Raw genomic sequence first — 25651 nt, 5'->3', positions numbered from 1 at the left:
TAAAATCAATAGCTGGGTCGAATCATTAACTTACACAACTGAAGGAAAGGTGTTAGGAAAAAGTTTCTCAGAACAACATTAAAGTTGCATCTAATATAAAAAATATCTTGTATGCTTCTTTTAGACATGGTATAATTTGTCGAATAATTAAAACTAGTTAAAGTTTATCAGCGTTTTACCTGAACGACGCTTTCCACGCCCATTTTCTGGATCCACCAATGGCCGGTCAGAACGTTTATTTCTAGTGTGACACGTGATTGTTTTTCCCGCGAAATCAGCCTGTCTCTTTGCAAAGTCTGGTGAAGGATTCTGTTGAGTTGCGCTGAGAGGATCGATCATCTTTACAAATGGATAAAGAGTTGTTTAGTAAGCTTGCTTCGAAGATCGGTATAACATCTGTTAAAGTATTGAGGTAAGTGTAGTAATATATCAGCCACTCGCTTGTTTTGGGAAGACATTGGTTCAGTCAGAAGTGAACATGTCAATTTAACAACAGGACTAATTCGGATTCATTTTCAGCCAAGCAGAAGAGTACATGCGATTATCCCAAGTGAAATGTGTTGGACTGGGTTCTGTGACCGCCACCAGTAAGGCAATTATTTGCCTTGAGTTGGCAGCGACTTCAATGAAATTTCCCGTAGACAAGGCAAGATCATTTTTCTCTTTATGTGTAACATAAGCAACGTTATGCATGTACAGACATGCATACATTCACACTTAAGTATATTGTTACCTAAAATGCATATGAATATAATATACTTTTTTTCGTATTCTTCTCACACATTTGTTTATTCACTTTAATAATATCTACTAACACTATCCAATAGTGGCCAATGCCATGTATGCATCATAGGAAAATTGTCTAGCTGTTTTATCTCTTTCCCTTGGAAGTCATGAAAATTACCACCAGTGGCATTTCGTCTCAAATCATGTGTAATAATGTAGCTTTCTGCATGAAAATTATAATTATTGTTTATGATTATTATTATCTTAAGGAATTGGCCTATTCCATTGTCTTGCCAAGACTATTTTTGATACAATTGTTCAATCAAGCACACAAATATTATTTAGACACTTATGTATCATTTAGAAATATTCTCTTTTCTTCATGTGTCATGGCTCATGTAATATTAATAATTGCTTATCCACTGTATAGCTTGTGAAAAAAAAATATATATATTAGGGACAAAATAGGTGTAGTGGAAACTGAGATTGTTTTTTTTTTTATATCGATAGTAATTTATCTCAATAAACATTGACTGTTTTACACAATATGCTGTACATATCTAACATTATATACCTAAACATTTTTTTTCTTGTTGTAAATGTACAACAAAAATATTATTTCAATATTCTGCTGGATAGGAGTATGCCATCAAACTATCTGGCCTGAGTCCTAAGGTTTACTCCAGCAATTTGAAGTCTATGGAGTGCATGCTGGGCCTTCAGTCAAGCCTGGGTCTCAGAGATCTTGCAGTGCAGTATGGGTGTTTGGAAGCAGTTAAAGTGGCCTCTCAGATCCTTGAACGGTGAGACTTCACATTGCATTATTGCAATCAGCTTGAATTGATTCTGAATGACTTGATTTAATCTACATGTATTTGTTTAAGGTATGAGACCAGTTTACCCGCAGCCCAGCAACAAGACCTTGACCTGTCTAAGTCTCTGTTTACCACAGCAGCTCTATATGCAGCATGCAAGTGAGTATTTTGAAGCCCTGAAATATGCTGTAATTACACATCATCTCTGAGTCAAGTAATGGAGAGTTCAAAAATACGTGTTGATGGATGGTTAGATGTTTGACACTCACATTAGATATAAATATTGATGGGAGCTCAACTGTCTCTTGAAAACTTGATTAAGCTCTTCACAGTGTGGTCAAAGTACAGTGAGGCCATAGTATTTTTAAATGAGAGAAATGAATTACATGCATACAGATTAATTTGGAGCTGAATTTACATTTGGAAAGGTCAAATCTTGGATTGGCCCTCACATGTTTGTTCCTTGTCCTTAGAGCTAGGTTATCTGCATATTAGATTCTATGAAAGTGAGTGCTCGCATAGGGAATCCAGCCGTATTGTGACTGTGTGACTGTTGGGTTATTGCTATCCAACCAAAATCTGTTACTGTACAATAATAAACTCAAGCTCCCAGATGGGTCAAAATGATTTTATGCATGTCAACAAGTCACAAAAATCTCTAAACCTAAACTTCACCTGATTTACATTTAATTATTGAAAATGGAAAAATAAATTGGTTCTGCCCTTCTTGTTTGAAGGTGCATGAAAATCAAAACTGACAGGAAATTAGCCTCTTCATCTGGAGCAAAGAAGGGCATCTTTGATCGGCTGTGCACACAGTTCCAGAAATTTGGACAGGAAATCTGCAGTAAGTGTGACGCCTTCAAACAAAAGCTTTTTAGAAAATGACACATTGCCTAATTAAAGTGAATAAATGCTCAAAGACATTTTTGTGGGAGGTTTCGGTCTGACATTCATGTTTAATGAAGATGTGATTGAAGGTGCACAACTTTTAATCTTGTTTATTTATTATAAAAGAAAAAATATTACTTCAAATAGATTTCTCATGAAGAAACAAGTCATTTTCACTAATTACCATGGTTACAGGCTCACTCTAATATCTCTTTGTACCATTAGAAGAGGCTTCATCTGTGGAGAAACCCGTCAAAACTGCTCAAAAGAGGCAGAAGTGTCTCAGTGAAATGCTAGAAAAGGCAGAAGATGGTAAGAAATCGACCTACTTGTCTCAATAACTAATAATGGCTAATTATTTCTACCCATCAGCTGCCATTATGTGCACTAGATGATTATTAATGTAACCTTTTCTATTCTTAAGCATGTCTTCAACCTGGAAAGAAAATTTTCTTAAAGCAATACGACTAATAATGAATTCTAGGTGTAATATCTAATAATAGACAGACCATATCGGTCATGTTTTATGATACATGTAATTGTCTTTCTGTTTTTTTTTTTGTTTTTGTTTTTTCAGATGGGAAGATTTCATCTCCAACATCTCCTAAGCAAGAGCGAGTTGAAAAAACAAAGGAGGAAGAAACACAAAATTATGAGGAGTGGAAAAGAAAAATCCTTGAAAATGCATTAAAAGCAAAGGCTGTAGATTCTTGAAGGTTTTAAGTTTCCCATTTATTTTAATAATGGCTCTGCATAATGTCAACAGGACTTTTGAGTTGGATTTAACAACACTCTACCAAGAGAAGTTGCCTGCCCCCCTCTGGCTTCTTGTGTGAAATTGTTTTATCCACATACAGACATTTCCAGAGGAATTGAGGCACTTTTTATCACTGTTTTATTTAATTTACCAGGTCAAAGATAGTTACTATTTTAGATATTGTGCAAAGACTTGCCAATTTTTATGTTCCTCATTTAGATAATATATTGCAAATAGCAATTTGTCATTCATTCATTTAATTTGAGTATTTTTTTAGTCTGAGATTGTTTGGATGATTATGGTGACAATATGACTTCATTTTTTTGGTGTTCTGAAGTATTGAATTAAAATCTCATTGGAGGCGTATAATGCATTCAAGATCGTCTAGATGTGATTTATCAATTTATTTCAATAATGCATGGCACATCTTCTTTGTTTGAATTTGATGTGAATAAAATGTGTTTTCAAGACAGTTTAATTTTCTTGGTTTCTCATATTTTTAATGTCTTGATTAAATGCTCATTTTCTACAGAGGCTATTTTTTCACAAGTCTGTTAATAACCTATACAATGATTTCTATACTAGCACTATATGAGCTATGAGAGAGAAAACAGAACTCCCCTATAATTCCTTGCTAACTTCAGTGCTCTTTGTCAGTTGCTATGTCAAGATCAGAACCACCTTTGTTTATGTTTGTGGTTATGCAACTATAATATAAATGTGTACAAATGCAATAAATTCGTAGAAAGCAGTTTCAAGTCACAATGTTAACATTCAAATGTTCTTGAACAACCAGTGAAAAGAGTTCTCATTTTAAATGACCATGAGCATGCCAGTTGAGTCTCTTATTTAGATTTTGTTTCCAGATCTAATCAATGTGCTAAACAAAACATTTAGGATGACTACATCAAATCTTCATGCTATGTTATATTTATATGAAGAGTTCAGATGCAAAAGCCTCTAAGTGCCATTTGAAATTTTCTTCTAGAATGATCATTTTTATCAAGCTTGTATATTTAAGTTCAGTGATTTCACTTAAATGGCAATGATAATTACCTATTAATTGTTATTTAAGTGAAATTACTGAACTTAAATATACAACTTTGATAAAAAATCATTATTAAAGAAGAAAATTTCAAATGGCATTTAGAGGCTTTTGCATCTGAACTCTTCACATATATATATATATATATATATATATATATATATATCTTTTTTTTTTTTTTTTACTAATATAAGATACTGAAACGAGAACCAAAACCACTTTCTTTCAAATACTAAGATAAGGCAGTAGTGCCCAAGAAAAACACCTTCACAGAAGGGACAACAGCTTTTCATGTGGTTCAAAAGCACACCTTGTGATCCATGCCGTACACTCCTGGTGTGAAAGCATGATGAAGTGAAAATTAAATGCAACAGTGTTTTAAACAAGGTACATAAAAAAGACACGTTTTAACAAGATACTATTACACTGGCTATAAACAAGGCAAGAGCATATTAAACATTTTCTACAAAGCCATTTCAAATCGTTCAACAAATTGAGACATGTTCCTTTTCCAGTGTGTGACATTGTGATGTCCTCGTAAGCTACAGGCACTGTCCTCCAGGTTAATAACTAATTTGGCACGCTAACTGATCTGCTCTGCTGAAACCTCTTCAACCTGTTTGCTGCAGTGACTGCATAGAAATGTTTCTGTAAAAACAAAAAGAGTAAACATAAGAGCAGGATCATGTGTTATGCTGATAAGCGAACACCATTTACATCTATCTATAAATTACAGGAACGTCTGTCTGTCTGTGTGTGTGTCTGTTAAAAAATCGAAAATGCGCTGACTCATGATTCCATACCTTCCACTGACGGTGAGCAGCAAGGTAACGCTGAAGCCTCATTTGTGACTTGAGCCGAACTTTGTACATCTTGGCTTTGTCCTCCAGGTTATTTAGCCAGCTATGCTTCATGCATCCTGATGCACTCAGACGGCTGCTGCCATAGAAACCACGCAAACACAAAAAACATTAAGGTCTTAAAAAAAAACCTGGCACACAAAGAACAACCAGTTCCAAGAGATGCAGAATACAATTCTTCTGTGTGATGACTGAATCAAATACTACTTTTTTCAAGCCTTAGACAGAGATTGATCTTGAGCACTTACAATATATGAAAGACACTATATATATATATTTATAATATATATATATATATATATATATATATATATATATATAACTTAAATATAGATTAAGTTTGACTAACTGTATTAACAACTGCCCATCCTAATACTCAAACTTATCTGGATTTCAAGTTTTCAAGTCGACGTAATTACTGCAAGTGTGTGTAGAACTTTTGATTACTTGATGGTACACACTTGACAAAAAGCATGTTTTTGGGTTTTTTTAACAGAGAATTAATTACACATTTTGATTTTCAATACCTTGCACTTAAAAATAAACCGTTATTAATGAAAGGGCACTGAACTTTGCCATTTCCCATCCCAATACTCACACTTGCAAACTTTGTACTTGAGCACTTATTTATCTGCATTATAATTGGCGTAAAGACTGCAAGTGTGTGTAGAACTTGTGATTACTTGATGGGACACACTTGTAAAAAGCATGTTTGTTTGTTTGTTTGTTTTTTACTGCGCATTATTTAGTAATTTTTATTTTCAGTACTTTAAAATAAACAGTACTAATGATACTTTGGCATTTTTTCAGACCTGAGGCAGTCTTGCGTGCTCAGTATCAAGTGTTCAAAACCCCAAGTGGGGGGTATAGAAACAAATGTTTGTGCAAATGTTTGGCTAACCATGCTAACATCTGGCTAACTGTGCTAACATTTGGCTAACAGAGACAAAAGGCAGATAATTGAGTGAGAGGAATAGAAAATTACTGAAAGGAATGTTCTCAATTAAATAAGTCGACCTCCCTGAGAGACAGCATAAAATTTGAGAATTGTGCGCAAGTGCATTTACCTGTAAGAAAGACGTAATCCAGCTGATTATACATAATCATCATGCAATTAATCCACTAATATTCTGATATGATATGAATCACATGGCATGTGTGTGGGGAGCTGCGATGAGGTTATTAGACAACATTGTCACCACAGATAAAGAGAAGGGAGGAAGGCCAAGGTGGGTGTCATGCTGCGTCTAAATGCACCTTGTCAAAGTGCACTGAATCATCTCTTCTACCGCATACTGTGGTAAGATGGTGGGCAAAAGACAATGCACCCTCTCATGGCAACCTGCTGTGCCAGCCTGCTATTATCTCATGCCAGCTGAGCGTTACAGCCCTTGTGTGGGAGAGGTTAGCTAAGACAGAGCAATGTGAGGGTGAGCTTCAAATGCTCTAAACTGATCCAGGCCATGTTGCATCACCGGCCAATTATATGTTATTTGTGCCCATTTTTGGTGTACTGAACAGCACTGCATTTTCAGAGGTTTCAGTTTTGATGTCAGGGTGCATTAAGGGAACCTGCACAGGATAATGACTGAGAGATGGAAGAGAAAAGTGAGGCTCTTAAATCCAGAAGAGACCAGAAAGGAGGAGAAATAATAGAAGAGAGGATATCGAATTATGTGGGATAGAAAACTTGACTTGCGGTATATTCTAAGGTTTTCAGTTAGAGGAATAATGATAGATGAATACCATTTAGCGGGCACAAGGAGGCTGGAAATGAAGTCTTTAGCTTCTTCTGACACATGCTCAAATGCCTCTGCGTCAAATTCCCATTTGGAGTGCAGAATGTTGTTCATTGTTTCTGTGTCATTGTCACCCAAGAATGGAGAAAGGCCACTCAAACTGAAAAAAAAAAAAAAAAAAATTTTTTAACCAGTTTTTGCTTTGGTTAAAAACTTCCATTAAATGAATAAATGGTGAATGGTGAAGTACATGTCATTTCTATATATTCTAATACATTTTCATCATTCAAGTTGTGTACATTAGTTGATTTATTATGAATTAACAAATTAACAGTTAACAATTGATACTTAATGCATGAATTAAAGTTCATATTAAACATAGTTGTAAAGTGTTAGTGAAGAAATATATATATATATTAACATTTTAAAGTGTTTAGATACCGTTTTGGCATTAAGGTTGCATAATTTAAAGTATATATATATATATATATATATATATATATATATATATATATATATATATATATAATTTATTATTATTTTTTTAATAAAATTTTGCAAAAAACGGTAATGGCAGCTGTTAAAGGCTTAGTTCACCCAAAAATGAAAATTAACTCATTAATTACTCACCCCCATGCTGTTCCAACCCCGTAAGACCTTCGTTCATCTTCGGAACACAAATAAAGATATTTTTGATTGAATCTGAGATCTGGATCAGTCCTAGATAGACTGCCTAAGGGACTGGCTCTTGACGGCCCATAAAGTCATTAAAGAAAACGTTTAAATATTCCATGTGCCTACAGCGGCTCAATTATAAGTTTATCAAGCGACGAGACTACTTTTTGTGCGAAAAAAACATAAATAACGACTTTATTCCACTATTCCATTACTTCCTTATGGGCGCATGCGCGAGAACTGAGACGAGGACGTTCTCATTCGTCTACTTCTTGTTACCGGCTGCTCACCGCTTAGGAGTTTTACCGCCACCTACCGTATAAAATGATGATCCATATATAAGGCGCTCCGGATTATAAGGAACACTGTCGTTTTTTGAGAAGATTAAAGGCTTTTAAGTGCACAGCGCGCATCTTCCTCTGCTTGTAAACAGAAAGTTTTGCGCTTCCAGCTATATCAGCACATCATCTTATACGGTAGGTGGCGGTAAAACTCCTAAGCGGTGAGCAGCCGGTAACAAGAAGTAGACGAATGAGAACGTCCTCGTCTCAGTTCTCGCGCATGCGCCCATAAGGAAGTAATGGAATAGTGGAATAAAGTCGTTATTTATGTTTTTTTCGCACAAAAAGTAGTCTCGTCGCTTGATAAACTTATAATTGAGCCGCTGTAGGCACATGGAATATTTAAACCTTTTCTTTAATGACTTTATGGGCCGTCAAGAGCCAGTCCCTTAGGCAGTCTATCTAGGACTGATCTAGCTCTCAGATTCAATCAAAAATATCTTTATTTGTGTTCCGAAGATGAACGAAGGTCTTACGGGGTTGGTACAGCATGGGGGTGAGTAATTAATGACTTAATTTTCATTTTTGGGTGAACTAACCCTTTAAATAAAAAGCCATAATTCAGTTTGAGGAATAGTTCACTTAAAAATGAAAATTCTGAAAATAAAGAGTTTCAAACCTATATGAGTTTCTTTCTTCTGCTAAACACATAGGAAAATTATTTTGAAGAATGTCAGTAACCAGACAGTTGATGGACACCATTGACTTCCACATAAGGAAAAGAAATACTATGGAAGTCAATGGGGTCCATCAACTGTTTGGTTTTCTGACATTCTTCAAAATGTTTTCCTATGTGTTTAGCAGAAGAAAGAATTACAGGTTTGAAACAACTTGAGGGTGAGTAAATGATGACAGAATTTTCATTTTGAAATGAACTATTCCTTTAATACAGTGATTGCTGGACACTTTTGGGTGTTCAGTTCTTAGAGAAGTGTGAAGTAGGTTCAACACATATTCTCTGGATGGGCAAGCCCTAAATCTCCACCAACAGCTGTCAAGTAAATAGCCGCGTTTCCACTGCCGGGCTAGGGCTGGGCCAGAGCTAACAGCGAGCCGAGCCGAGCTAGTGGCCTCGGGCCTCAAGCACCGGGCTTGCGTTTCCACTGCCGGGCCAGTAGCCCCACAGCGCTGCCCCAGACCCCACCCCTAACACGCCTTTCTGGATCAAACGTCATAAAACCCAACCCATTTCAGCGGGTATTATGAATTAATTTATTTTGTAAATTAGAAAGATAGCATGTATATTAACTCACCTGCCGTAGTGGCTGCAATAGTGTCCCGAGACCAGTACAGGCGATTCTCCATTTCAAGCAGCGATTTTTTTGCGCGATATAACAAGTAGGGCTGCGGGCACGTTTTCAAGTTATTCATGAACCTTCAACCGAGGCCCATCGGTTAATACTTGGTGCATAGTGTGCGCGCCGCAACCTCGAGATACAGAGGTAATTTTTAACACCTTTAATAACTGATTGGACCCCATTTGAAACTAAATTAATTTATAGAAATAAACGCAGCAAGTACGGAGCAGTTAAAGCCGCATTTCCATCACCCTTCAAACTGAAATTGCCAATTGAAAATAAGCAAAACGTCCATTTCACAAAAACTCAGTGTCTGCAAATAATAATAATAATAATAATAACCATCATCATCATTATTGTAACATTTTATTAGGCTGCATATGTAGAAGACGCCTTTATCCAAAAAAGGAACAGAGCACAAATAAACACAATATTTTTGACGCGTATCAGCGCATATCCAGTGTGTGTGGAGCGCGCACTGATGGCTGCGAGACGCCCATGTGAACACTTGCAGTTTCATTGCATTTCTTTCAGTGGAAACAACTTAAAATACTCTTTCATTTCTGGTCATACAGAAAATAATAATACATTATTCGCAAATACATTTATTTGCGTAAACTCACAATAACAAGAAAACGTTGTGCTTTAACAATTAATCAAGGCGCGCTTCATTAACTCCGTGAACTGAAGCGTGAGACCTGAAACAGCCGCATTCGAATTTGTTCGTTTTAAATTGGACATTTAAAGCTTTAGTCTACAGGGGTTATATCCTTTGTAGATTAAAGCTTTAAATGTCCAATTTAAAACGAACAAATTCAAATCGAAAGCAATATCTTCTGACTATGTATTTATAGCTAATTAATTTCTCTCTACATGTGCATCCGGAGATGGAGATATGTTTTTAGCCGAAAATCATTTAGAAAACAATAGTTTATTAATAAACAATTAATGCCTCGTTATTTTATATTATTTTATTATCAAACACATTTATTATAGCCTATAAATCACCTATAAATCCCCTTTCTGTAGGCTGTGGTAACGGCTCTTCTCATTCAGCACTGCAGGGAAAATATCATTTCCAGGTTCTAATTTGGCCTCAGAAAACCAGTAAAATATATCTTTTTTTCATATTAATTTGTCAAATATTTTAAATGTTTAAGGGGCAAAAAAAATCAAACAAATATCTGAAAATTCGTCGATATGTAGCCTATATATTTTTGCGCAGCATTTGGCATAGGCCTACAGTTCAAATTAAAATGTTTTGCAATTTTAAACGGTTAATCAGTGACACCCCTATGTGCATCTTGCTTCAGATCATAACGTTCCATAACACCGATAAACTCCGCCTTTTACCTTGAGCACGCCTCTAGCCCGAGCTGGCCCCCTCTGGCCCAAGGTATTCGACGGGCCAGAAATCCTGGCCGTTGGCCCTGAGGAAGCCCCGATCAAGCCCCGGAAGTGACAGTGGAAACGCGACTGGCCCTGGCACGCACTAGCACGGCCCGGCCCTGGCCCGGCAGTGGAAACGCGGCTATTGATTCATTCATTGAGGCTTGACCACAATTGGCCAGAGCAGTGGGTCATCTATGGCCAGTACAGCAGCACTGCTCATGGAGAGCAGAGTGATGAGTGCACAGGATAAGACATGGGACATTTTGTTTGTTTGTTTTTTGACAGCATTAAGAGCAGCAGGATTGGTAACATGCTTTCTGAGCTGTACGGCACTGGTGCCCTTTTATCAGGGCTCTATTGAATGATGAGGGCTCTTAGAAGAGCCCTCTAAAGCTTTCACATGCGTTCCATTTGGCTTTTGATCTTTCTAATATTTCACTCAGGAGTCTACACCACTGGGTAATTCTGAGTATGATGAAAGTGAAACTTCTATAATGCATAAATCATCATATAATAATTCATAATTTATGAATGTCAATTCTGACTCTTTAATTGCAATTAAAATTTGGACCTGCCTTACTGCCTAGTTGCATACTCACAGCATGTATGTGATGACACCAACACTCCACATGTCTGTAGGAAATGACACAAAGTCATAGTTGACAACTTCTGGTGCCAGGAACTCTGGGGTTCCGAAGTTGACCTTCAGCTTTTCTCTGGGTCTATACCTGGTGGGAGGGAATAACACATTTTTTGGTTTTGGATCCTGTATCTTGCCCATATGAAAAACCAAACCCAAACGCACTAACTCGCAACCAAAACTGACTCAACAAAACCTTGCCAATGAGAACACCAGGTCAGCTAAGAACCAAGAAGTAAGTTTTGACTTAAATGAGCTGAGCATCAAAGACCATAAAACAAAGACAATTCAGTTATGCGTTTTTGCACTCAACGTATCACGTAAAATAGTCACTGGATCTGTACCTCTACCTCCACACACATCTGCAAATTTGTGAGATGCATAAGCAGCCCAAAATTACATTCCCAAACCTTCACATTCAATGTACCTCAGGGGTATACCAATCTTCCCAACAATGAATCCCTCTCCACTTTCAGAAAACTACTTTTCTCACTCTGTTCTTTTCTGTTGTAATTCTTTAAGCAATTCTGGTACTTTGTATAGTGTCACTTCTCAATATGCATTGCTATTGTTGTAGTTTTTCTCATTTCTAAGTCATTTTGGATAAATGGAAAAAAAATAAATAAACCACAAATCCCACACCAGTGCTTTACTCGCACACAAAAATTCTTACCTTAAAAGTTATGCCAGTTACTAAAAGTTAAAAGGCACAGTACATTTTGATGACTTTGTAAGGATTTGGATTGTTTAATAGATTTAAGCTTTAAATCTCAAAGTAAACAAAGCTCTCGAAAAGGACCACGCATGAAGGAATGTGACTGTAGTCATGGTGACAGCACAGTGGTGTGAATCAGAAGACATGATGCCAGCTAGAAACACATACTTTGTTTTTTGTGTGAAATTAGGGACATAATTACCCTAGAGAAAAGAGCTTCTTTTTGTAGACTTAAAAGAAATGAGATGTCAATAAGCCTACTATTTAATAACAAGATAATTTAGTGAGGTCTGCTTACTTACTTTCTGGCGAGTCCAAAGTCAATGATCTTGATCTGATTCCCTGTGCTGTTCACACATAAGATGTTTTCTGGCTATATTGCAGAAAATAAAAAAATATATATATATTTGAAAGAAATAAGATTTAAAATACATTTAAACTGATTATTAATTCTAAAACAGGAACAAGTATTTCATACAAAAGTCAGGATTCAAATGTATTGTTATGGGCCGGGGTATAGGGGTACAACATCCTATACCATTGTATGCATTCCATATTCCCATACACCACATGTTAACAACAACACAAGGCACAAGCCCACTGGCAGCGTGCTAATTCAAATGTGCGACATTCAGTCTGCTGATGTTGACATATGTGGGTGATTCATTGGTGGATTTTTCCATAGAGATACCCGACACTATATGCACTGCTAATCCCATCAGTATCACATTATAACATTCAGTGCCGTGTGTGGAGTTTACCTTAAGATCTAAATGGAGAATGTACTGCTGGTGAAGGTACTGAACCCCCTCACAAATCTGCCTGGTAAACACAATGGCATCCATCTCCGTCAGCTGGTAATTCTCATCAATGATTCGGTCAAACAATTCACCACCTTCCACACTGAAATAACAAACCATCACAAATGAACTCCTCTCTTTTAGTTCAGTGTAATTGGATATTGAAATTACAGCCCATTCTCACCCATTCTCACCCCAAGGCGTCACTTAACTGACGCCTTGGGAAGCATTTGGACATGCTTCAATATCTGACGCTTTAGGCGCCCTTTAGCGTCAGTTGGATGACGCCCTAGGATCGCCTGTACCCTACCCCCACCCCACACCTAAACCTGACCGCGTCCTCTAACTGACGCTTTCCTTTAGCGTCAGTTAGAATACGCCGTAGGATCGCTTCATGTAAGTGACGCTATGGGGCGCCTAAAACGTCAAATATTGAAGCATGGTCAAAGGTGACGCCTTGGGGTGAGAATGCGTTGGAAATTAAGTGGCTTAAGCCATGTGGGTACAAGTAGTTTTAAATGCTAAAACAAAACTGAATTTTGACACTCGTTCCTTGTTGTGGTACCTTTATATAACAGTATCTTCCAAAAATCTACATCATTTATAGTTATGTCTTGTATTACAAATATGAATATGTGCCGCTATTCCATACAATTAAAAGCTTTTTTTGTAAATTCGATACCATCCAAAAAAAGTTAATTTAATTTGTGGACAAGACATGAAGATGACACACACCAAAGTGGCATGTGTGGGAGCTCTATGTTCTTGTGACAGAATGTGAGGACCAGGCCAGGAGAGAAAATTTGCTTTGCAAATGAGGCCTGATGAATACTGTCCAAAGCCACTAATCAGCCTGAATTAACAGTTAGAATAAGTTAGAAATATATATATATATATACAGTATATATATATATATATATATATTTTTTTTTTTTTTTGCAGAACTTTAATTGTTTTAATTAGAGCTACTTAATCGAACCTTTCTAGTACTTGGAAACAATCATTCTGATTTGAACTAAGATCTCTCTGTGGTTTACTTACTATTCCATAATGAGTGTGAGGTTAGTCCGAGACTCGAACGCATCGTACAGCTGAATCAGGTTCACATGGTTTAACTGGTTCATAACTCCAATCTCATTTTTCACTTCATCCTGGAATGAAAGCACAAATAAATAAGTAATTCCAAAGCAAATGCATTTTAATGTGCAACAGCTTTTTAAAGCCTATATTTTACGTTTTTGAAATGGTGTTGTTATTACTCTCCAAAGGATAATAGCAGCACTTTTAAAAATTGGGTCATTAGTTAGAGAGAAGCTTTTTCAGAAATTAGATTGCAGTTAAATAGCTTGAAATGAATTTGCAATGACTGCATTGGGTATCGCAAAAACAAGCGTTTCGGAATGGAGGTTTGACAGCCTTTGCCAACCCTGTAATTGTCTGCCCTAGTTACTCTAGCTCTTCCTGTCCTCCATTATATGACCTACGAAAAGCCTTCAATTATCCCATATGAAGCTTCTCTGTCTCTCCCTGGCATACATTGGAGCAGATGGCACATGCAGCAGGAATGGCACATCATGTTGCCACTAAGGAGTATTTCCAAATGCAAATGAGGCTTAGAGACATTTGACATTTGTGTCGTGTGGCAGAAATTAATGAGAGTGAAAATTATCTGCATTTGTCCATTCCTGTCTGATTACTCTGTAATGGTGGCAAAAGACAGATCATAGGGCAGAGAATGACATTGCATTAAGGGCAAGTGCTGCTTATGACAGACGTGCCATTATGTAATTATCAGCACTTGTTGAAGAATGGAGTATGAAGGGAATCGATAAAAGTACATGTTATTCTGTGCAAAGAAAAGATGTATATTTCACATTACACTGTATATACTGTAAATACACAGTGTAATGTGAAATATAAATCTTCCATTGCCAAGTAAGACATTTTCCTGGATCAACATATTTTACTGATCCTGGAAAAAACATTCTAGTCCCAAAATGTATCCCTACCCCTAATCCTAAACCTACCCATAAGTTATCCTTGAAATCAGAGGGAAATGATAGGTGAATAACACTAATGTAGAATACCTGACCCTGGTTGTAAGCCTAAACTTGACATAAACTTGTCCCTTAAATCATTGATTGATTGGAAAGTTGTTTCAGGATCAACACAGATGCTGAAGAACATGTTGTACTTGGTGAAATGACTCACCGTATAAATATTGTGTTCTTTTCTACTTGAAAGTATTTGCTTTTAATGCAGATACTAGAAACAACATGCGCTTCCATATCCTTGAGGGACTATGGGTGTTATTGTGTTATTTGCGAGAGTGAAAGTGTGTGTGTGTGTGTGTGTGTGTGTGAATGTGTGAATATTTGTTCATATGCTCATATGCAGAACTGTCAGCAGTTGTCAAGGAAATGTTCTCATAAAGCATAACAGGAACAGGGTGATGGACAGATTGGAGTGGGAAGGGAGAGAAAGAAAGAGCAAGCGGGGTAAACATGTTTGAAAAGCTCATAAATGCTTTTATGCGTGTTTTGTACTCACCCTCTCTTTCATTCCCCGGACCTTTATAATTTTAGCAGCAAGCATAAGACCAGACGACAACTCTGCACACTTGTGTACCTGTCCAAAACGGCCCCTGCAATAACACACGTAAACACAGATTTCATTTAATGGATTATGGACATCACTTCAACCTTTGTGAAAGTGTCACTATCTGCTGCTGTTCGTCTCACTCTGCACTTACTGGGCTGCCTATTTACGTGGAACTGTTTGTCCATGGGGTGAGATTGTGTGTTTATGTCAAGATGGCTGCTGTGGCTCAAAATAATACCAATGCAAACAGACCAGCTCAACACCTGTCTAAAATAAACTCTGCCGATGATGAGTCAAAAACAAGCCAGTGCTTACTTATTTGTGGCGTATGTGGAACAAGAGTGGAGAGGGGGTGCAAATGAGCCCTTGTCTATGTGTACCAGTCATTCAACTCAAAGCTTTATGTTCCTTCTGCCGGTCCAGGAGAAATAGCCCCCAGCCCCCCTGTCACTCCCCACAATCTAATCTGTGGCACTAATGTCAGCATGTCAGATATAACTGGCCTGGGAAGAAACAATATACAGATAGTGCCAAGAATAAATGTTAGCGAGTATCAGATCTACAAGTATTATCAAAATAGTTTTTTTTTTAATTTTATTTACACATTTATATATATATTAAAGAACATTTTGTTTGTGTGTATAAACACAAGAACACAAGTTTAATTAAAATTGTGAGGTACTGTCATCCCAGTACAGTTCTTTCTGACTCATTGACTTGAAATATAATTAGAAAACATAGTTTTATTTTTTTAACTGTTAAGATGATACTCAGCTCTATATTTCTTTGCTGCCTGACAAAATATGCCCATTCATAAAACAAACTGAATGCAAACAAATATTGGATGACTAGTAATTTCCTACAACTAAATACTGAAGAAAAAACCCCAGACATTTTAATTATTGGACTAAAAATGTCTGCAAAAATATAACCTAGAACACTCTTTAAGACTTGGATGGTGTATTTAGTATTCGCCAACAGTTGGGAACCTGGGTGTATTTCATTTCAAAACCACATTTCTACTTTCTAGCATTTACAAAACCTTATTTTCCATCTTAAAAATATCTCTAAATTATGGCATATGCTCAAAAATGACAAATGCTGAAAAGTTAGTTAATGCAGTCATGACCTCAAGGCTAGATTATTGTAATGCTTTATAATAAAATAAATAAAAAACTGGTCCAAAAGGCAGCTGGTTCTTACAGGAAGTATGACTATATTGGCCTGTTTCTGTCAACACTGCATTGGCTACCTATTAAACATCTCATACATTTTTAAATCTTGTTGATTACTTATAAAGCCCTATTTAGCACCTAAACCAGCATGTTTAAATCTAGACCAAAAACACATCTCTTTAACCTGGTATACACAAAGAAGAACATTATACATGTCTATGATTTAAATCCCTTAATGGATTGGTATAGGCTGCATTAATTAGGTCAACTGGAACCGGTAACACCTCCCACAACATCCGATGTACTTGTTACATTGTAAGAGGAATGCTATCTATTAGTCTGTCTCTCTCATTCTTATCCTGATGTTACAGTCAGCAGTATCTGTTTCGTATCTGCATCTACTATTAACTGAGCTGGATGATGATATGATTAATTAAATTTACACAGTTTATTAAATCAAACTGTATCCACACTGTTTTCAAATGGAGAATGGCAGTTTACTATCGTCTTTTTAGAACTTATATCCTGCAGAATTTAATTCAGTTTGCATTGAACCATTATTTATCACTGTAAACCTGCTTTGAAACTATCTGTATTGTATAAAGCGCTATAAAACTAAAGGTGACTTGACATAACTTGACTTGATTACACAGAGGTTAAATTAAGCAAGTAGTATTATTATATTGATAGTATTATATTGATAATTCAACAAAAAAAAAAAAAACGAAAATTCTGTCATCATTTCGGCGTCGATCTGTATCATATTATTGGTAAAAGTTAAAGTTTGGTTATAACATTCTTCAAAATATCTTCTTTTATGTTCCACAGAAGACAGAATGAGTAGCCTAAATTATGACAGAATTTACATTTTTGGGTAAACAAATGAAGAGTTCAGATTGCAAAAGCCTCTAAATGCCATTTGAAATTTTCTTCTTTAAGGATGATTTTTGTCGAACTTGTATATTTAAGTTCAGTAATTTCACTTAAATAACAATTAATAGGTAATTATCATTGCCATTTAAGTGAAATCACTGAACTTAAATATACAAGCTTGACAAAAATCATCATTAAAGAAGAAAATTTCAAATGGCATTTAGAGGCTTTTGCATCTGAACTATTCAAATGTGTTTATCCTTTAGCACATGGACTCACCCGCCCAGCACATCATTGGGGTTGACTGCGTAATATGAGTTCATGGGAACCTGCTTGGCACTGACGATGCGATGCTCGAATGGAGCTGGAAGAGATGGACTGTCATCTAGAAAACAAATATCAGCATGCTGGTTTTATTGAACACTACAAGTTGTATAGTTCTAATTACAAATTATGGATTTGATTTTGAGTAGTAAATTGGTTTAAGTTTAAAGCCTAACTGATCATTGTGTCACATGATGTTTACTGGTGTCAATTGTTCATTACATGCTGTCCACTGTTTGCTCATCTTCTAAACAAATTTGCTCAGATAGCATGCATGACTGCTCATAACATGCACACATTGCTGTCAATTCCTTTTCCTAAAGGCTTTGATTTGAGCTCGTTTCATTCGTAAAATGTATTCTCTGTCATTCACACACTCATTATTGAATCGAGATTTTAGATGTTTATGTAGTCTATAATATTATGCTACCGCTATCTCTGGTCAGATTCAGACGAATATTATTCGGCAGCATTATTCGTTATTTGTTTTGAAGCCATTATCCGTGCCTATCCCGATTAAGGTATTCGACTTCGGGCACATTTCACTTACTTTCAAAGGAATAAGTACGTTTACATGCGCAGTTATAAATAAACAGTGGTTTTTTGTGTAGGCTAGTCGAATTAAAAAAATAATAATGATGTGAAATTATTTAGGCTATAAAATAGAAAAAGATCAATTGATTTCATGGTGACTTTAAGGATCCGGAATCATAAATATTTATTTCAAGATTTCCATTTTTAGCTAGAAGTGAGTGCATATCGACACAGTTTCATTTGAAGGAATGAATCACTCACCGATGATCAGTAGCTGTGTCTCTTCTTTTCTCAGAGGTGCTAATTTAGCTTTTTCTTCCTCAACAAAGGTTTTGTTATGTGGACTAGGAGCTGCACAGTTCTTTATCGGGTCAGACTCCAAAATAATTGGGTCAGACTCAGTTTTATTTTCATTTGTCTTGATAGCTGGTTCAGATCCTTTCTTTCTCTCATCATGTTTTGGCACAGGTGCTACCATCTCTATTGTGTCTTTATGTTGTGACTTAACCTCTGCATCCTTGTTGATAGGCTCTTTGGTGCAGAGCTGAGTTTTGTGAGGAACATCCACCTTCTTCTCCAGCTGTTGTTTCAAAAGGGCCTTGTCGCCAACCTGTGAAACCTCTGTCTGTTTGTGAGGAACCTCAACCTTCGGCTCAACTTGTTGTCCATTAAATATCGTCTCGAGTGAAGCCTCATTGCCATCCTGTGAAACATCTGCCTGTTCATGAGCCCTGTGAATAATCAAAAGAACAACCATTTTCAAAGGTATAACAATGGATGTGAGACCTTCAGTTAATCAGTTAAACATATGTAATGGGAATCAGCAAATGTAGCATAGTAGGCATGTATGTCCTCATAATAAGGGTGTTGTGTAAGAAATATTATGAGGCTGCATGTGAGAGGCTACTATGAACAACAGCCCAATAAACCCAATTACATAAAAAGGTCCATAACTGGAATGTTTTGTATAAAAATAAACGGCCTAAAACTCATAATGCCTGGCAGGTTGGCAACATGCATTCAGTCACCACTGCATAGTGTAATCTCAAGACCTTAGCCATTAGTCTAATGAATTATACTTCCCACCATGCACAACAGTCTATTATTTCAGGCAGAGGGTCTTTTGTGCCTCAAAGACACAGAAAACACATTAATAATACAGAGAACTTGCATGCAGGTGCATTATCAGCACTCTGCTTTGTAAATCTCATACGACAGAGGAGAAAGGCCTGGCTGTATGATTTTGCCTTACAGAATTTAGGAAGGATCTGTTATAGATGTGATATTTATTTTCTGGTCTGTTCAGAGCTTATGTTATTTAGAGTAATATTCACCGAAAAAGTTATATTTTTTAAAAGTATTATTTTATAGTGCAACCTCTTTGATGATGGTTCTGGCCACTTTAGCAGGGTTAATTACAATACTCTGAGGCATCTAATCTCTAATCTTCTATGTAAAAGTGTAAAAGAGTCCATTAGAGTATTTGTGGCATCCTCACTGGCATCATTTGCTATGTAATTATCTCAAAAGGTGGCCAATGACAATGTTCGGTCTTCCATTTATAACCCATTTCCCTTTCAGGCCATAGTCAGTTTTGACACTTTTCTGCTACAGTCTTAGAAAAGCCAACATATCACAGACAACATCCCTTTTAAAATTCAATGCAGACGGAAAATGCACACATTTTTTACAGCATTTTGCGTTGAACGGTTACATTCAGCTTAAATAGCAGTGGCAATGTAATTTGTCACCTCTCTTGCTGAAGATACGAATCTTTTTCCACTTTAGTTGTTGTCACAGTGACGCATTCAGCATTAGCTTGTGTAGCGGTTGAGCTGTCTGTCTCTTGCTTGGGTACACAATAAATGTCAATATCCTCAGCCTCCAGCTGGATTTCAGGACCAAACGTCTGGACCTGCGTAGGCGCTCTGCTCTTCACTGTGACTTCCTTGGCCTTTCGTAAGTCTTTGGAGATTTCTCCTGTACTAACAGGTATCTGAGGTTCACTTGCTCCTCTAAGGGCTTCAGGAGAAGGTAGGCTGCTGGGATCAGTGGGAACAGTGACCTCCGGCTTCTGCAGCTCAGTCTCAGCTGTGGATAATAACAGAGTCAGAATCACTAAAACATGTTTTGTGCATTGAAATGCATGCAGGAAAAGGCTCTGACATATCAATTCTCACAAGATGTCTTATAAACATTTCTAGTCCATAATCTGCTGAAAATATATTGTATTCATACCTGTAATAATCACCTCCTCTGAAGTCTGTGTGCTCTGGTGGCAGTAACTGTCATTTGGTTTAATGCTGTTGCCATCTGGTTTGTTTTTCTATGAAAATTAAAGATGCATTATACTTTTGTTGAGTTTTAAGCAGTATTGACTGATGGAAACTTTTATTTCACTTTGTCAGCTTTCTTCTAAGTCCTGAAACAGAAGTGTACGTTTTCTATTAACTGTGGTAATTATTATAATTTGATCTTTAAACATTATGTGGCTGTGTGAATTATAAGAAAACTTGATGATGATGAGGATGATTATGGTGGAACAGTACTATAATAGTCAACCTGTTTACAGAATGGCACTTAATGTTCACCGCACGACTCAGAGGGCATTTGTCACAAAACATTCCATTTCGTGGTTTTTGGCATTTGCTGCATGAAATGCTTGGTATAATTTCACTGTTTGACAAAAGATCTGCTTATTATACACCATGTGGAAGGCTCCATTTTTGTAAAGTGACTTGGATACAAAAACACTTTCACTTATTTTTGAAATAAATGCAGCCCTTAATTGACAATATAGACATATGTCTATGTACAACCAGTTAACCAAATGGAATATTTCATCTGACAAGCTGTTCTGAAAGAAATTCACATTTACACTGTACATAAAGTAGCCTACGTATGTTTAAGGTTTGGTTTTGAAGTGTGGTTTTGCTACTGCAAAACTAGTTATACTCAGTCACCATCAGCTCAGTCACACACACACATCCAGTCTAGGAATTTGAAACACGAGGCCCGTTCAGCCTCATCATAGATAAAATAGCAACCTTGGTAAAAGGTTAGATTGCTGTAAACTTAACATGCTTGCTAGCAAGAATAGATCAGCCAACAGAGTAAATGGTGGATACAATTGGAGGGACATTACCCCTTTTTCTATCTATCTATGCAAGAAAAGGGAATTTTAGCTAGTTTGACCATTGTAAATGCGTTACCAGTGCAGGGGTATTTCTATCTTTGTCATACTACTCTAAGTTATATTTAGTCATCTTTTGAGCTGTAAAGACCACCTGACACACTGTAACAATTATTTGTTATAAGTTATTAAAAACTGTTTTTGTAAGTTATACAAAAGTTAGTTATACTGAAACGCTGTGTGATGCAACTAAATCAAATTATAACATGCATAATGTACATAATTATTAAGGATCTAATGTAATAAAATAAAGAAAAAATAAAAGAACAAATTGAAGTCTATACAGCATGTTCAGTCTTTACTATGCTCTTTTCATCAATCCAAACAATCAATATCTTGTACATAAAGATATTATTTCACAGGCTGTTTTGAATTTGTCCTCATTTTCAGCGACAGCTCCAACTGTAGTAAACAGTTTGGAAAATAAACAGCTCAGATTTAACCTCTGCCGGATCTCTTGTGGATATCAGATAACCTCTGTATTTGTCTGTTTATATTTTTGCTGCAGAGACCTTGGATGACCAGATTTAACCTGGTCAAATCAGGATCTTACTGACCTCTTCCTCTACAGTGTCCAGAGGGCCTTGTCTTCTCCATGGCACCACTCCATTGAGGATGAACTCCACTATTTTTGAGTTACGGAAAGCATCTCCCACATACCCTATTACTTTCTCCAGAGTGGACAAAGAACTTTCCATACATTCGATCTTCTTTCTCTGCTGCTGACTCTCCTGCTTGAGATTATGAAGCAGATCCACAGTTTCCCCACAAAGTGACCTGACCTCAGTCAGCAAAGGGAGCTTGTTGCTCTCTCGCTGGCCATTTTTGATCCCGTTTGATTCTTGAACCCCCTGCTTGTGCTGCACAAGGCTCCTTTCTAGTGCCTCCATCCCTTGACACAATAAGCTCAGCTTGTGAAGCACCTCTGCCTGGGTAAGTTCAATCTGTTCCACCTTCCCCTCCAGGTTGTTTAACTTGACCTCCACATTGCTCAGACTACCTATCAGAGTTGGACTCGGCTTCTTGACTGTCCCAGATGGAGTTCCAGAGTTCTCCAGCCTGCTGCCTTCATACATCTTGGCAATACAAGTGGCCAGAGTCTGTTTACTCATGGCTGCCGCAGTCACACTCAGTGCAATGCGAAAATGCAGAAAAAGAGGAAGCCCCACTGATCAGTTCCCCCGTTGGTCTCTACTCTTGTCTATTGTGTGCCTCTTACAAAACAGACAGCTCAGGCAACCCTGTTGTTGGTACGTGCCAGAGACATGACACCACTTAAATAAACACCTCCATCGGGTATCTTATCTCTCCACTTCTATTTTGCGTCCCCTTCTCTCTCTCTCTCTCTCTCTCTCTCTCTCTAGGCCTTTTATATGAGCTATAGTGGGCCTTGGTGATTGCCAAAGTTCCAGCGCTCTCTTGACGTCACCAAAACATTTAATTTCTCCTCAGCAGATGCTGCTGACAGGTGGGCATGCAAGGAATGACCTCTGTAAATGGCCAGTCATTAGGTAGAGACAAGAAAGTTGGTATCTCTCTCGTTCATTGTCTTATCACGTTTTCTTTTTTAATTCATTGCTACATAGTAGCATCCATTTTGATTTGAGATTCAACCATTGGATCCACCCTATCACAACTAAATCACCTATGACACCCTCGTCATTGGAACGTGACGTGACATTGGTTGACATTTTAAGTAAAAATAAACCTCTGTGGACACTGGTATGAGGATTAATGATATGCCACAACTGCCTCTCTCTCACATCATCTGGAATGAAACCATGGTTAATACTAAATAATTAGCAGAATCGTTAAGCTTCAACAAGCGATAAACATAACAAAACAAACATAAATACAATCATTTAAAGACAAAGTTCATCACTCAATGCATGCGTGCAGTTCTTTTTATATAATACAATGCTAATAAAAAATTAGTAAACAGTCATAAACTAACAATCAAGATCTTTATTTTATTTTTTGTTAATATTAATTTATATTACATTACACTTACAGTTTTAAATTAAAACTAACTAATGAATTATGAATTAACATGATTAGCAATAAGCTAGATTTATAAGTAATATTAATTAATATATTAGTTAGCCTAGACTAAAAACTGAATGCTGTTGTAAAGTTTTACCCTATTAAGAGGTTTTACTTAGAACTTATTAATTGAAAGGAACAGACAATAAATAAATAAAGAACTTACTCTGTCATAGATTTTATTCCCAAAGTCTAAACTGATTAAATTATTAACATTAATGTGAGTTGCTTGTCAACCAAATGTATAAGATAAAAGGGGCTGCTGGAAGGGAATCTTGAACACTATGGATGTGTTGTTTCTAATGCCAATTCTAAATGTGTAAGCTAGGGACTTTTTGTTTGAATCCTTCATGGCTTTCTGCTGTGTTCGACTGCCAAAACACAATACTCACAATATAGTATAACCTAATTATGTAATAGAGCTGGAGGCCAGGATCAGGACAGCCATAGGAATGTGTCTCCATGCTGACTATTTGGTGGTGGTGGTGGTGGTGGGATGAAGGGGGTATCTGTTATTACAAGCTGGCACAACATAAGCAACTCAATTTCCAGTCCACAACATAACTCGGGTAAGTAAGATAGCGTACATCACTAGGAAAGAATAGTACACAGTGTGCATTAAGAGGAGAAATCTGCTGGTCTAAGTCAGCTGCTAAACTGCTGTACTTGTAGTCCATCATGAGCTTTGTTAATGGATGCTGTTGTTCATAGTGGCATATATCCTTGCCCTCTCTGAAGGGAATGTTTGGACTGTAGTCTCGTTTTACAGTCCCTTCTGTACCCTCACATAAATGTTTGACATGGCAGGGACCCTTAGCGTTAAAGATTGAAAGAGCAGATAGGTCCGTGTCCCACTTCTGTCTTTGACAAGAGCACTCAAGGGTACGGTGTGTAAATTTGATGTAAATCCCATTACGGTCCAAACCTTTCAATAAAAATACACTTTGAGTGCTATGAAGTGTCGGGATGAATAAAAATTCAATCAGTTGTCACTTATCACTAAACTAAATATGCTTTCTCGAAATTAATTGTTTCTCTTCTTCACTCACTCAAGTAGGCTAATTGCCTTTTCTTGTTTCGTCTTTGCTCTGAGAAAAGAGATGAGATTGTGCTGCTGATCTACAACATCAACAAAAAATGTTACAGACAATGATCAATTTGTCAAAAGTCCAAAGGGCACTGTTGTCAAAATCATGTTCAGAAATGATTTGCCACAAAAAAGAAAATTAAAAAAATGTCAGAGCACACAACTATAACAACAGCTCAAGAAAGAAGCTAAACGATTAAAGCACATAAAGGAATCACACATTTAAAGGGTAGCAACCCTGAACTTGTTAAAAGGTATACATATTTGTCATGAGAGTCTTAAATTAACAGTCACTTAGATAAGAGCAGCTTTAAAAGACTGATTTAGCTCCTAAAAAGAGCAGTTTATTAGTAAATGACAATGTCCTAATAGCCTAAAAGTGCAAAGTCTCTAAAAAGCAACTGTACATTAAAAATAGGTTTGTTTATATGTATATATGAAGAGTTCAGATGCAAAAACCTCTAAATGCCATTTGAAATTTTCTTCTTTAATGATGATTTTTATCAATCTTGTATATTTAAGTTCAGTAATTTCACTTAAATAACAATTAATAGGTAATTATCATTGCCATTTAAGTGAAATCACTGAACTTAAATATACAAGCTTGATAAAAATTATCATTCTAGAAGAAAATTTCAAATGGCACTTAGAGGCTTTTGCATCTGAACTCTTCATATGTATATATTCAATTACATTTTCAACTAAAACATTTTTAAATATATTTTTAACGTTATATTCTATACAAACTGATTTTTTTCTTTCCCTTTGCTTGAAATCAGGGTCTTACCGTGAATTTGCGTACATAGTTCGACACACTGAAGCCGCCTGTACTGAGAAGCATTGATCTGTGCAGCGAGGTCCCCATCATGCATTGCCCCCTTGTCTTGGGTTAGTAGGACTCAGTGTAGTACTTTGCCAAAGTGAGTCGCCATAAGCAACGAATATTCCACAGAACTGGGCTCTCGGGGTTCTGTAACATTCTGGAAAATAGACAGATCACCCCTCAAACACTAACTATCTTATCACTTTCAGCTCGTTTACTGGGTACGCGCCCCTGTCAGCACGGCAGTGGGCCCAGAAAGCACTTCCTGCTTAGAGATAACAGCTGCCTGAGATTAGTGTGAGTA

At 36.8% G+C, this 25651-nt stretch overlaps 3 protein-coding genes across 4 annotated transcripts in view; 1 reads left to right on the top strand and 2 right to left on the bottom strand.

The window, feature by feature from the left end:
* vps35 (VPS35 retromer complex component) overlaps nt 1-200 on the bottom strand; it is a 31676-nt gene extending 31476 nt beyond the window's left edge. Inside the window, exon 1 of the mRNA XM_039692345.2 lies at nt 180-200. The gene's annotated coding sequence lies outside the window, so the exon portion shown is untranslated. The remainder of the gene's footprint in view (nt 1-179) is intronic.
* Nucleotides 201-252: 52 nt separating this feature from the next.
* orc6 (origin recognition complex, subunit 6) lies at nt 253-3667 on the top strand. The gene is made up of 7 exons (XM_039691773.2): nt 253-412; nt 520-646; nt 1366-1529; nt 1611-1700; nt 2279-2388; nt 2658-2744; nt 3010-3667. Exons 1-7 carry the CDS (start codon nt 348-350, stop codon nt 3144-3146), a joined length of 780 nt encoding a protein of 259 aa, XP_039547707.1. The 5' UTR covers nt 253-347; the 3' UTR covers nt 3147-3667.
* A 716-nt stretch (nt 3668-4383) lies between these two features.
* mylk3 (myosin light chain kinase 3) lies at nt 4384-25651 on the bottom strand. Of its 2 annotated transcripts, none has more exons than XM_039691771.2 (13): nt 25312-25651; nt 20440-20527; nt 19953-20292; nt 18463-18932; nt 17623-17728; nt 15245-15338; nt 13736-13845; nt 12656-12797; nt 12197-12267; nt 11139-11267; nt 6841-6993; nt 5038-5173; nt 4384-4882 (listed from the first exon to the last, which is right to left on the bottom strand). In XM_039691771.2, the coding sequence occupies exons 1-13, from the start codon at nt 25390-25392 to the stop codon at nt 4805-4807; spliced, it is 1998 nt and encodes a 665-aa protein (XP_039547705.2). In that variant the 5' UTR covers nt 25393-25651; the 3' UTR covers nt 4384-4804. The 2 variants fall into 2 exon arrangements, with proteins under 2 accessions (XP_039547705.2, XP_039547703.2); XM_039691769.2 differs by lacking the exon at nt 25312-25651 and adding an exon at nt 21952-23238.

Source organism: Pimephales promelas, chromosome 1 (genome assembly GCF_988280905.1).
Source record: "Pimephales promelas chromosome 1, fPimPro1.hap1.1, whole genome shotgun sequence".
NCBI lineage: Eukaryota > Metazoa > Chordata > Actinopteri > Cypriniformes > Leuciscidae > Pimephales > Pimephales promelas.
The sequence above is the reverse complement of the archived record's forward strand: the minus strand, read 5'-3'. Positions and strand labels throughout refer to the sequence as shown.